This window comes from Lampetra fluviatilis, chromosome 1 (genome assembly GCF_964198595.1).
Source record: "Lampetra fluviatilis chromosome 1, kcLamFluv1.1, whole genome shotgun sequence".
Classification (NCBI taxonomy): Eukaryota; Metazoa; Chordata; class Hyperoartia; order Petromyzontiformes; family Petromyzontidae; genus Lampetra; species Lampetra fluviatilis.
In genome coordinates this window covers 16,381,202-16,397,259 of record NC_136275.1, presented here as the reverse complement: position 1 = coordinate 16,397,259, position 16,058 = coordinate 16,381,202, and the positions used below count along the sequence as shown (strand labels likewise).

At 54.1% G+C, this 16,058-nt stretch overlaps 1 protein-coding gene across 6 annotated transcripts in view; it reads left to right on the top strand.

The window, feature by feature from the left end:
• The window catches only part of LOC144933185 (gamma-aminobutyric acid type B receptor subunit 2-like), a 166,502-nt gene that overhangs the window by 137,322 nt on the left and 13,122 nt on the right, over positions 1–16,058 (top strand). For all 6 annotated transcript variants that reach the window (XM_078857829.1, XM_078857820.1, XM_078857838.1 and 3 more), the window contains one exon: positions 15,813–15,963. In XM_078857829.1, the coding sequence (XP_078713955.1) occupies positions 15,813–15,963 (151 nt within the window). The remainder of the gene's footprint in view (positions 1–15,812; positions 15,964–16,058) is intronic.

Genomic DNA, 16,058 nt, shown 5'->3' with positions numbered 1-16,058 from the left:
ACATACAGTGGTGGTGGTGGTACCTGCTATGATTACAGCAGTGCATACTGCTGTGGTGGTATCTGCTATGATGAGAGGAGTACATATTGTGGTGGTGGTACCTGGTATGATAACAGCAGTACATACCGAGTGTGGTGGCACCTGTTATGATGACAGCAGGGCATATTGTGGTGGAACCTGCTATGATTACAGCAGTGCATACTGCTGTGTTGGTACCTGCTATGACGACAGCAGTACATACTGTGGTGGTACCTGCTATGATGACAGCAGTACATACAGTGGTGGTGGTACCTGCTATGATGACAGCAGTACATATTGTGGTGGTGGAACCTGCTATGATGACAGCAGTACATACCAAGTGTGGTGGTACCTGCTCTGATGAGAGCAGTACATACTGTGGTGGTGGTACCTGCTATGATTACAGCAGTGCATATTGACTGTACTCATCATTCACCCTCACCATTCACCACTCACAACTCACCCTTACCACTCATCCTCACCACTCACCACTCCCACTCACTATTCACCATTCACCCTCACAACTCACCACTCACCAATCTCCCTCACCAATCTCCTCACCCCTCACCCTCACCACTCACCTTCACCACTCACCCTCACCACTCACAAATCACCACTCACCAATCACCACTCACCCTCACCACTCACTCTCACCACTAACCCTCACTACTAACCCTCACCACTGTCCCTCACCACTCTCCCTCACCACTCACCACTCACTCTCACCATTCACCCTCACCATTCAGCCTCACCACTCACCCTCACCACTCACCCTCACCACTCACCGTCACAACCACCACTCACCCTCACCACTCAACCTCACCCTCACTACTCACCATTCATCCTCACCAATCACCACTGACCAATCACCACTCACCACTCTCCACTAACCCTCACCACTAAACCTCACCACTCACCCTCAAAACTAACCACTCTCTCACCACTCAGCACTCACCCTCACCACTCACCCTCACCACTCACCCTCACCACTCACCCTCACCACTCACGCTCACCACTCACCCCTCACCGCTCACCACTCATCCATCACCACTCACAACCGCCACTCACCCTCACCACTCATCCTCACCACTCACCCTCACAACAACCACTCACCCTCACCGCTCACCACTCACCCTCACCACTCACCCTGACCACTCACCACTCATCCTCACCAATCACACCCTCACAAATCACCAATCACCACTCACCCGCACTGCTCACCCTCACCACTCACCACTCACGCTCACCCTCACCACACACCCCTCACTAATCACCACTCATAACCGCCACTCACCCTCACCACTCACCCTCAACACTCAACCTCACCACTCTCCCTCACTACTCACCACTCATCCTCACCAATCACCCTCAATAATCACCACTCACCCTCACAACACACCCTCACCACTCACCCTCACCGCTCACCACTCACCCTCACTACTCACCCTCACCACTCCCCACTCATCCTCACCAATCACACCCTCACCAATCACCACTCACCCTCACTGCTCACCCTCACCGCTCACCACTCACCCTCACCACTCAACCTCCCCTCACCACTCAACCTCACCCTCACCACTCACCCCTCACTAATCACAACTCACAACCGCCACTCACCCTCCCCACTCACCCTCACTACTCACCACTCACCCTCACCAATCACCACTCACCCTCACCACTTGCCACTCACCCTCACTACTCACCACTCACCCTCACCATTCACCCTCACCACTCTCCCTCACCACTCTCCCTCACCACTCACCAGTCACGCTCACCACTCACCCTCAACACTCACCCTCACCGCTCACCACTCACCCTCACCACTCACCCTGACCACTCACCACTCATCCTCACCAATCACACCCTCACCAATCACCACTCACCCTCACTGCTCACCCTCACTGCTCACCCTCACCACTCACCCTCACCACTCACCACTCATGCTCACCCTCACCACTCACCCCTCACTAATCACCACTCACAACCACCACTCACCCTCACCACTCACCCTCACCACTCACCCTCACTACTCACCACTCATCCTCACCAATCACACCCTCAACAATCACCACTCACCCTCACCACTCACGCTCAACACTCACCCTCACCACTCATGCTCACCACTAACCCTCACCACTCACACTCACCACTCACTAATCACCTCTCACAACCGTCACTCACCATCACCACTCACTCTTACCACTCACCCTCATCACTCACCCTCACCACTCACCCTCACTACTCACCGTCACAACTCATACTCACCAATCACACCCTCACCAGTCACTACTCACCCTCACTGCTCACCCTCACCGCTCACCACTCAACCTCACCGCTCACCCTCACCACTCACCCCTCACTAATCACTACTCACAACTGCCACTCACCCTCCCCACTCACCCTCACCACTCACCCTCACCAATCACCACTCACCCTCACCACTCACCCTCACCACTCACCCTCACCACTCACTACTCACCCTCACCACTCACCCTCACCATTCACCCTCACCACTCACCCTCACCATTCACCCTCACCACTCTCCCTCACCACTCTCCCTCACCACTCACCACTCACCAGTCACGCTCACCACTCACCCTCACTACTCACCACTCACCCTCAACACTCACCCTCACCGCTCACCACTCACCCTCACCACTCACCCTCACTACTCACCACTCATCTTCACCAATTACACCCTCAACAATCACCACTCACCCTCACCACTCACCCTCACCACTCACTCTCACCACTCACCCTCACAACAACCACTCATCCTCAACACTCACCACTCCCACTCACTATTCACCATTCACCCTCACAATTCACCACTCACCAATCTCCCTCACCAATCTCCCTCACCACTCACCCTCACCACTCACCTTCACCACTCACCCTCACCACTCACAAATCACCACTCACCAATCACCACTCACCCTCACCACTCACTCTCACCACTAACCCTCACCACTAACCCTGACCACTCTCCCTCACCACTCTCCCTCACCACTCACCACTCACTCTCACCATTCACCCTCACCAATCTCCCTCAACACTCTCCCTCACCACTCACCAGTCACGCTCACCACTCACCCTCACTACTCACCACTCACCCTCAACACTCACCCTCACCGCTCACCACTCACCCTGACCACTCACCCTGACCACTCATCCTCACCAATCACACCCTCACCAATCACCACTCACCCTCACTGCTCACCCTCACTGCTCACCCTCACCACTCACCCTCACCACTCACCACTCATGCTCACCCTCACCACTCACCCCTCACTAATCACCACTCACAACCGCCACTCACCCTCACCACTCACCCTCACCACTCACCCTCACTACTCACCACTCATCCTCACCAATCACACCCTCAACAATCACCACTCACCCTCACCACTCACGCTCAACACTCACCCTCACCACTCATGCTCACCACTAACCCTCACCACTCACCCTCACCACTCACTAATCACCTCTCACAACCGTCACTCACCATCACCACTCACTCTTACCTCTCACCCTCACTCACCCTCACCACTCACCCTCACTACTCACCCTCACCACTCATCCTCACCAATCACACCCTCACCAATCACCACTCACCCTCACTGCTCACCCTCACTGCTCACCACTCAACCTCACCGCTCACCCTCACCACTCACCCCTCACTAATCACCACTCACAACTGCCACTCACCCTCCCCACTCACCCTCACCACTCACCCTCACCAATCACCACTCACCCTCACCACTCACCCTCATCACTCACCCTCACCACTCACTACTCACTACTCACCCTCACCACTCACCCTCACCATTCACCCTCACCACTCACCCTCACCATTCACCCTCACCACTCTCCCTCACCACTCTCCCTCACCACTCACCCTCACCACTCACCAGTCACGCTCACCACTCACCCTCACTATTCACCACTCACCCTCAACGCTCACCCTCACCGCTCACCACTCACCCTCACCACTCACCCTCACTACTCACCACTCATCTTCACCAATCACACCCTCAACAATCACCACTCACCCTCACCACTCACCCTCACCACTCACTCTCACCACTCACCACTCACCCTCACAACAACCACTCACCCTCACCGCTCACCACTCACCCTCACAACTCACCCTCACCACTCCCCACTCATCCTCACCAATCACACCCTCACCAATCACCACTCACACTCACTGCTCACCCTCACCGCTCACCACTCACCCTCACCACTCAACCTCCCCTCACCACTCAACCTCACCCTCATCACTCACCCCTCACTAATCACCACTCACAACCGCCACTCACCCTCCCCACTCACCCTCACTACTCACCACTCATCCTCACCCATCACACCCTCACCAATCACCACTCACCCTCACCACTTGCCACTCACCCTCACCACTCACCCTCACCATTCACCCTCACCACTCTCCCTCACCACTCTCCCTCACCACTCACCAGTCACGCTCACCACTCACCCTCACTACTCACCACTCACCCTCAACACTCACCCTCACCCTCACTACTCACCATTCATCCTCACCAATCACCACTGACCAATCACCACTCACCACTCTCCACTAACCCTCACCACTAAACCTCACCACTCACCCTCAAAACTAACCACTCTCTCACCACTCAGCACTCACCCTCACCACTCACCCTCACCACTCACCCTCACCACTCACCCTCACCACTCACGCTCACCACTCACCCCTCACCGCTCACCACTCATCCATCACCACTCACAACCGCCACTCACCCTCACCACTCATCCTCACCACTCACCCTCACAACAACCACTCACCCTCACCGCTCACCACTCACCCTCACCACTCACCCTGACCACTCACCACTCATCCTCACCAATCACACCCTCACAAATCACCAATCACCACTCACCCGCACTGCTCACCCTCACCACTCACCACTCACGCTCACCCTCACCACACACCCCTCACTAATCACCACTCATAACCGCCACTCACCCTCACCACTCACCCTCAACACTCAACCTCACCACTCTCCCTCACTACTCACCACTCATCCTCACCAATCACCCTCAATAATCACCACTCACCCTCACAACACACCCTCACCACTCACCCTCACCGCTCACCACTCACCCTCACTACTCACCCTCACCACTCCCCACTCATCCTCACCAATCACACCCTCACCAATCACCACTCACCCTCACTGCTCACCCTCACCGCTCACCACTCACCCTCACCACTCAACCTCCCCTCACCACTCAACCTCACCCTCACCACTCACCCCTCACTAATCACAACTCACAACCGCCACTCACCCTCCCCACTCACCCTCACTACTCACCACTCACCCTCACCAATCACCACTCACCCTCACCACTTGCCACTCACCCTCACCACTCACCACTCACCCTCACCATTCACCCTCACCACTCTCCCTCACCACTCTCCCTCACCACTCACCAGTCACGCTCACCACTCACCCTCAACACTCACCCTCACCGCTCACCACTCACCCTCACCACTCACCCTGACCACTCACCACTCATCCTCACCAATCACACCCTCACCAATCACCACTCACCCTCACTGCTCACCCTCACTGCTCACCCTCACCACTCACCCTCACCACTCACCACTCATGCTCACCCTCACCACTCACCCCTCACTAATCACCACTCACAACCACCACTCACCCTCACCACTCACCCTCACCACTCACCCTCACTACTCACCACTCATCCTCACCAATCACACCCTCAACAATCACCACTCACCCTCACCACTCACGCTCAACACTCACCCTCACCACTCATGCTCACCACTAACCCTCACCACTCACACTCACCACTCACTAATCACCTCTCACAACCGTCACTCACCATCACCACTCACTCTTACCACTCACCCTCATCACTCACCCTCACCACTCACCCTCACTACTCACCGTCACAACTCATACTCACCAATCACACCCTCACCAGTCACTACTCACCCTCACTGCTCACCCTCACCGCTCACCACTCAACCTCACCGCTCACCCTCACCACTCACCCCTCACTAATCACTACTCACAACTGCCACTCACCCTCCCCACTCACCCTCACCACTCACCCTCACCAATCACCACTCACCCTCACCACTCACCCTCACCACTCACCCTCACCACTCACTACTCACCCTCACCACTCACCCTCACCATTCACCCTCACCACTCACCCTCACCATTCACCCTCACCACTCTCCCTCACCACTCTCCCTCACCACTCACCACTCACCAGTCACGCTCACCACTCACCCTCACTACTCACCACTCACCCTCAACACTCACCCTCACCGCTCACCACTCACCCTCACCACTCACCCTCACTACTCACCACTCATCTTCACCAATTACACCCTCAACAATCACCACTCACCCTCACCACTCACCCTCACCACTCACTCTCACCACTCACCCTCACAACAACCACTCATCCTCAACACTCACCACTCCCACTCACTATTCACCATTCACCCTCACAATTCACCACTCACCAATCTCCCTCACCAATCTCCCTCACCACTCACCCTCACCACTCACCTTCACCACTCACCCTCACCACTCACAAATCACCACTCACCAATCACCACTCACCCTCACCACTCACTCTCACCACTAACCCTCACCACTAACCCTGACCACTCTCCCTCACCACTCTCCCTCACCACTCACCACTCACTCTCACCATTCACCCTCACCATTCAGCCTCACCACTCACCCTCACCACTCACCCTCACCACTCACCGTCACAACCACCACTCACCCTCACCACTCAACCTCACCCTCACTACTCACCATTCATCCTCACCAATCACCACTGACCAATCACCACTCACCACTCTCCACTAACCCTCACCACTCAACCTCACCACTCACCCTCAAAACTAACCACTCTCTCACCACTCACCCCTCACCGCTCACCACTCATCCATCACCACTCACAACCGCCACTCACCCTCACCACTCATCCTCACCACTCACCCTCACAACAACCACTCACCCTCACCGCTCACCACTCACCCTCACCACTCACCTTGACCACTCACCACTCATCCTCACCAATCACACCCTCACCAATCACCAATCACCACTCACCCGCACTGCTCACCCTCACCACTCACCACTCACGCTCACCCTCACCACTCACCCCTCACTAATCACCACTCATAACCGCCACTTACCCTCACCACTCACCCTCAACACTCAACCTCACCACTCACCCTCACCACTCACCCTCACTACTCACCACTCATCCTCACCAATCACCCTCAATAATCACCACTCACCCTCACAACTCACCCTCACCACTCACCCTCACCGCTCACCACTCACCCTCACTACTCACCCTCACCACTCCCCACTCATCCTCACCAATCACACCCTCACCAATCACCACTCACCCTCACTGCTCACCCTCACCGCTCACCACTCACCCTCACCACTCAACCTCCCCTCACCACTCAACCTCACCCTCACCACTCACCCCTCACTAATCACCACTCACAACCGCCACTCACCCTCCCCACTCACCCTCACTACTCATGCTCACCACTAACCCTCACCACTCACTAATCACCTCTCACAACCGTCACTCACCATCACCACTCACTCTTACCACTCACCCTCATCACTCACCCTCACCACTCACCCTCACTACACACCCTCACCACTCATCCTCACCAATCACACCCTCACCAATCACCACTCACCCTCACTGCTCACCCTCACCGCTCACCACTCAACCTCACCGCTCACCCTCACCACTCACCCCTCACTAATCACCACTCACAACTGCCACTCACCCTCCCCACTCACCCTCACCACTCACCCTCACCACTCACCCACACCACTCACCCTCACCACTAACCCTCACCACTCACTACTCACCCTCACCACTCACCCTCACCATTCACCCTCACCACTCACCCTCACCATTCACCCTCACCACTCTCCCTTACAACTCTCCCTCACCACTCACCCTCAACACTCACCCTCACCGCTCACCACTCACCCTCACCACTCACCCTCACTACTCACCACTCATCTTCACCAATCACACCCTCAACAATCACCACTCACCCTCACCACTCACCCTCACCACTCACTCTCACCACTCACCACTCACCCTCACAACAACCACTCACCCTCACCGCTCACCACTCACCCTCACAACTCACCCTCACCACTCCCCACTCATCCTCACTAATCACACCCTCACCAATCACCACTCACCCTCACTGCTCACCCTCACCGCTCACCACTCAGCCTCACCACTCAACCTCCCCTCACCACTCAACCTCACCTTCACCACTCACCCCTCACTAATCACCACTCACAACCGCCACTCACCCACCCACTCACCCTCACTACTCACCACTCATCCTCACCAATCACACCCTCACCAATCACCACTCACCCTCACCACTTGCCACTCACCCTCACCACTCACCCTCACCATTCACCCTCACTACTCTCCCTCACCACTCACCACTCATCCTCACCAATCACACCCTCACCAATCACCACTCACCCTCACTGCTCACCCTCACTGCTCACCCTCACCACTCACCCTCACCACTCATCACTCATGCTCACCCTCACCACTCACCCCTCACTAATCACCACTCACAACCGCCACTCACCCTCACCACTCACCCTCACCACTCACCCTCACTACTCACCACTCATCCTCACCAATCACACCCTCAACCATCACCACTCACCCTCACCACTCACGCTCAACACTCACCCTAACCACTCATGCTCACCACTAACCCTCACCACTCACCCTCACCACTCACTAATCACCTCTCACAACCGTCCCTCACCCTCACCACTCACTCTTACCACTCACCCTCATCACTCACCCTCACCACTCACCCTCACAACAACCACTCACCCTCACTACTCACCCTCACCACTCATCCTCACCATTCACACCCTCACCAATCACCACTCACCCTCACTGCTCACCCTCACCGCTCACCACTCAACCTCACCCTCACCACTCACGCTCACCCTCACCACTCACCCCTTACTAATCACCACTCACAACTGCCACTCACCCTCCCCACTCAGCCTCACCACTCACCCTCACCAATCACCACTCACCCTCACCACTCACCCTCACCACTCACCCTCACCATTCACCCTCACCACTCACCCTCACCATTCACCCTCACCACTCTCCCTCACCACTCACCCTCACCAGTCACGCTCACCACTCACCCTCACTACTCACCACTCACCCTCACTCACCCTCACCGCTCACCACTCACCCTCACCACTCACCCTGACCACTTACCACTCATCCTCACCAATCACACCCTCACCAATCACCACTCACCCTCACTGCTCACCCTCACTGCTCACCCTCACCACTCACCCTCACCACTCACGCTCACCCTCACCACTCACCCCTCACTAATCACCACTCAGAACCGCCACTCACCCTCACCACTCACCCTCACCACTCACCCTCACTACTCACCACTCATCCTCACCAATCACACCCTCAACAATCACCACCCACCCTCACTACTCATGCTCAACACTCACCCTCACCACCCATGCTCACCACTAACCCTCACTACTCACCCTCACCACTCACTAATCACCTCTCACAACCGTCACTCACCCTCACCACTCACTCTTACCACTCACCCTCACCACTCACCCTCACCACTCACCCTGACCACTCACCACTCATCCTCACCAATCACACCCTCACCAATCACCACTCACCCTCACTGCTCACCCTCACCACTCACCCTCACCACTCACCACTCATGCTCACCCTCACCACTCACCCCTCAGTAATCACCACTCACAACCGCCACTCACCCTCAACACTCACCCTCACCACTCACCCTCACTACTCACCACTCATCCTCACCAATCACACCCTCAACAATCACTACACACCCTCACCACTCACGCACAACACTCACCCTCTCCACTCATGCTCACCACTAACCCTCACCACTCACCCTCACCACTCACTAATCACCTCTCACAACCAACACTCACCCTCATCACTCACCCTCACCACTCACCCTCACTACTCACCCTCACCACTCATCCTCACCAATCACACCCTCACCAATCACCACTCACCCTCACTGCTCACCCTCACCACTCACCACTCAACCTCACCGCTCACCCTCACCACTCACCCCTCACTAATCACCACTCACAACTGCCACTCACCCTCCCCACTCACCCTCACCACTCACCCTCACCAATCACCATTTACCCTCACCACTCACCCTCACCACTCACCCTCACCACTCACTACTCACCCTCAACACTCACCCTCACCGCTCACCACTCACCCTCACCACTCACCCTCACTACTCACCACTCATCTTCACCAATCACACCCTCAACAATCACCACTCACCCTCACCACTCACCCTCACCACTCACCCTCACCACTCACCACTCACCCTCACAACAACCACTCACCCTCACCGCTCACCACTCACCCTCACAACTCACCCTCACCACTCCCCACTCATCCTCACCAATCACACCCTCACCAATCACCACTCACCGTCACTGTTCACCCTCACCGCTCACCACTCACCCTCACCACTCAACCTCCCCTCACCACTCAACCTCACCCTCACCACTCACCCCTCACTAATCACCACTCACAACCGCCACTCACCCTCCCCACTCACCCTCACTACTCACCACTCATCCTCACCAATCACACCCTCAACAATCACCACTCACCCTCACCACTCACGCTCAACACTCACCCTCACCACTCATGCTCACCACTAACCCTCACCACTCACCCTCACCACTCACTAATCACCTCTCACAACCGTCACTCACCATCACCACTCACTCTTACCACTCACCCTCATCACTCACCCTCACCACTCACCCTCACTACACACCCTCACCACTCATCCTCACTAATCACACCCTCACCAATCACCACTCACCCTCACTGCTCACCCTCACCGCTCACCACTCAACCTCACCGCTCACCCTCACCACTCACCCCTCACTGATCACCACTCACAACTGCCACTCACCCTCCCCACTCACCCTCACCACTCACCCTCACCAATCACCACTCACCCTCACCACTCACCCTCACCACTAACCCTCACCACTCACTACTCACCCTCACCACTCACCCTCACCATTCACCCTCACCACTCACCCTCACCATTCACCCTCACCACTCTCCCTTACAACTCTCCCTCACCACTCACCCTCAACACTCACCCTCACCGCTCACCACTCACCCTCACCACTCACCCTCACCACTCACCCTCACTACTCACCACTCATCTTCACCAATCACACCCTCAACAATCACCACTCACCCTCACCACTCACCCTCACCACTCACTCTCACCACTCACCACTCACCCTCACAACAACCACTCACCCTCACCGCTCACCACTCACCCTCACAACTCACCCTCACCACTCCCCACTCATCCTCACTAATCACACCCTCACCAATCACCACTCACCCTCACTGCTCACCCTCACCGCTCACCACTCAGCCTCACCACTCAACCTCCCCTCACCACTCAACCTCACCCTCACCACTCACCCCTCACTAATCACCACTCACATCCGCCACTCACCCACCCACTCACCCTCACTACTCACCACTCATCCTCACCAATCACACCCTCACCAATCACCACTCACCCTCACCACTTGCCACTCACCCTCACCACTCACCCTCACCATTCACCCTCACCACTCTCCCTCACCACTCACCACTCATCCTCACCAATCACACCCTCACCAATCACCACTCACCCTCACTGCTCACCCTCACTGCTCACCCTCACCACTCACCCTCACCACTCATCACTCATGCTCACCCTCACCACTCACCCCTCACTAATCACCACTCACAACCGCCACTCACCCTCACCACTCACCCTCACCACTCACCCTCACTACTCACCACTCATCCTCACCAATCACACCCTCAACCATCACCACTCACCCTCACCACTCACGCTCAACACTCACCCTAACCACTCATGCTCACCACTAACCCTCACCACTCACCCTCACCACTCACTAATCACCTCTCACAACCGTCCCTCACCCTCACCACTCACTCTTACCACTCACCCTCATCACTCACCCTCACCACTCACCCTCACAACAACCACTCACCCTCACTACTCACCCTCACCACTCATCCTCACCATTCACACCCTCACCAATCACCACTCACCCTCACTGCTCACCCTCACCGCTCACCACTCAACCTCACCCTCACCACTCACGCTCACCCTCACCACTCACCCCTTACTAATCACCACTCACAACTGCCACTCACCCTCCCCACTCAGCCTCACCACTCACCCTCACCAATCACCACTCACCCTCACCACTCACCCTCACCACTCACCCTCACCATTCACCCTCACCACTCACCCTCACCATTCACCCTCACCACTCTCCCTCACCACTCACCCTCACCAGTCACGCTCACCACTCACCCTCACTACTCACCACTCACCCTCACTCACCCTCACCGCTCACCACTCACCCTCACCACTCACCCTGACCACTTACCACTCATCCTCACCAATCACACCCTCACCAATCACCAATCACCACTCACCCTCACTGCTCACCCTCACTGCTCACCCTCACCACTCACCCTCACCACTCACGCTCACCCTCACCACTCACCCCTCACTAATCACCACTCAGAACCGCCCCTCACCCTCACCACTCACCCTCACCACTCACCCTCACCACTCACCCTAACTACTCACCACTCATCCTCACCAATCACACCCTCAACAATCACCACCCACCCTCACTACTCACGCTCAACACTCACCCTCACCACCCATGCTCACCACTAACCCTCACTACTCACCCTCACCACTCACTAATCACCTCTCACAACCGTCACTCACCCTCACCACTCACTCTTACCACTCACCCTCACCACTCACCCTCACAACAACCACTCACCCTCACAACAACTACTCACCCTCACTACTCACCCTCACCACTCATCCTCACCAATCACACCCTCACCAATCACCACCCACCCTCACTGCTCACCCTCACCGCTCACCACTCAACCTCACCCTCACCACTCACGCTCACCCTCACCACTTACTCCTCACTAATCACCACTAACAACGCCACTCACCCTCCCCACTCACCCTCACCACTCACCCTCACCACTCACCGTCACCACTTACCACTCACCCTCACCACTCACTACTCACCCTCTCCATTCACCCTCACCACTCACCCTCACTACTCACCCTAACCACTCACCACTCACCCTCAACACTCACCCTCACCACCACCACTCACCCTATTCCCGTTTTAAAAACTTACTTACGTGTCGCCAAGTATGCTTGAGGGTGATTGGTGATTGGTGAGTGAGAGTGGTGAGGGTAAGTAGTGAGGAATAGTGGTGAGGGTGAGTTGTGAGGGTAAGTGGTGAGGGTGAGTGTGAGTGGTGAGTGGTCAGTGATAGTGAGTGGTGAGTGACAGTGAGTGATAGTGAGTGGTGAGGGTGAGTGGTGATGGTGAGTGAGGGAGAATGGTGAAGGAGAGTGGTGAAGGTGTATTTTTTTTGCCTATGATGACAGCAGTACATGCTGACGTTTTGTATGTTAAATGTAAAAGCTAAATGTGTGAATGTGTGTGTCGGAAATGTTAAGCAAACGTTGCGACGCAGAGTTTTATTTTCATTGGTATGTTATGTTTTAAAGTTTTCAGGAGTTTTTAATTATATTTTTGCCCCGGTCTACGCCGGATATTTCCCATTCGTAGCAGTTTATATCGATTCTATAACAAACTTATATTTAACGGGAATCGGGCGATTCTAAATGAATCTACAACCTTCGATTCCTTTTCGCGATTCAGAGAATCGATTCTTGGCGCGGTCGGGTTTAGAATTTTAATTACACAGTTGTATTTTCATTTGTATGTTATGTTTTAAAGTTTTCAGAAGATTTTAAATGTATTTTTCCCCCGGGCAACGCTGGGTATATCGAGTTTATACCACAAAGTTGTCGCCTGAGACGTGTGGGGTGTCGAGGCCTAGTACTGTGCAGAGCCTCCGGCCTCGCCTAGATTGCCCACCCGGCCGAGGCTGGGTGCTGTGGCTGTTCCCCCCCCCCCCCCGCGCTACAATAATACTGTCTAATCGCTATAATTTTATTATCTACCGACCCTATGATAGTAATTGCACACATTGGGGTGGGGGGGGAGTGAAGAGGACGTGAAACTTTGATGAATTTACCTCAGAGTCGCGTGTTAATGCGTGCGCATATTTTTTAACGGGAATTAAAAATGGCGTCCACCCCGCACGACGGCGTTGCTGCCCGTTGCCAGGGGCCAACCGCCTGTTGCCAGGGGCCAACCGCCCGTTGCCAGGGGCAACCGCCTTCGCTCATGCGCAACGGCGTGCTTCGCTACGTGCCGGTCGGCAATAGTAAATAAATAAATAAAGAGAAATCGCACTAAATAGATAATCGGTCCGATTTAAAGTTTAGAGACGAAAATCGGAAATGCCTAAGTTTACTGCGGGGCCGGGGGTGTGCCCACCTGCAAAATTTAATCTCGGCGAACCCCACGGTCCGAGAGCTAAATCCCCCGGAAGGGAGCGTATGCAGACGGACGGACAGACAGACAGACAGACAAAAAATTTATTATATAGGTTAGATGAAGAGGCCCAGGTACTAGCAAGCAAAGTTATAGGTGAGATTCTAATTTAAATGCTGTTTTGCACACCATAAATTTATCTCCATTCTTTGCTATTTTCAATATTTATTATAGAACATGATTGAATTGAACTTGGGAATTTACCTTGGTGCAATTTGCACCACTCCTTTAATTGGATGTCAAATAGTATGTTTTAATTTTTTATACATATATATTTGACGACATAAATATGCTTGGTAGTGATTTTTACATTTATTGATATTTGTTATTTTGATGTGAAACTAGCTAAGCACATGTTTTAGGCAGAATGGACAGGGCCCTCATACATCGTTAATCAGTTAATATTTAGTCATTTAATCAGCATCTGTAATGCAACATTCTGGCAGCCTATGGAAGTGTTACTGTTGGCTAGCCACAATTCAGTTTTTAAGTCATTAACCAGTATCAGTTCATTCCCCCAGTTTTTCTGCCTGCGTTTTATGTGCAGGGGTGTTTCTTGCATTTTTCAGCAAAACCGCATATTAGTGATTGGTGCACATGGAGCAGGAACAAAACTATGAAAAATAATGATTTTGTATAACCTTCCCAATTATCTTTTTCTCATTTGTTATTGAAGCACCAACATAATTTGTACATTCAAAATCACAATTACTGCGTATTGCATTTTCCGTTGGCAGTTGAAATATTGTATTCCACAACTCGATATATTAGAAGAAAACAATGTTGAAATATAAATAAAAATGCACACAGCAATAATAATAGAATTCACATATATAACAAATATATTGTCTCGCACGGAAGATAATGTGAAGATGACTTTTCAAGGGATTTGTTTTGTTCATGGATGTAAAGATGCTAATGGTTCATTGCTCCACGTCAATGTCAGAAAGCTGAGTATGCTGACACGATCTCTCAATGACGCTACCACGGGTGTATGCCTGCCGCATAGTAATAATGTCGCTTATCCGTTCCTTCTCACCCACCACTCACCCCGTGCTTCACTCCCACTCCCTCACAAACGGACACGTCCAACTCCACATGCAGACTCCGCAAACCTTGGAGTGAAAAACCATTTGGGTCCGCATTCCTGTGGCATCAACAACCTCTCGATGGACGTGCACACGGTGGATGGAGGGATTTCTACAATCCTGCCGGGCAGCGAGGGACCCCTGGGGGGGCTTCAGTCACCAGAGAAGTAAGCCCGGGTGCAAATGGTGCCCAGTTCCTTGTGCAGTTCGGAGTTCTCGAATATCGCAGACCCTCTTGCCGGCTAGTCTTTGTTATTTTAAG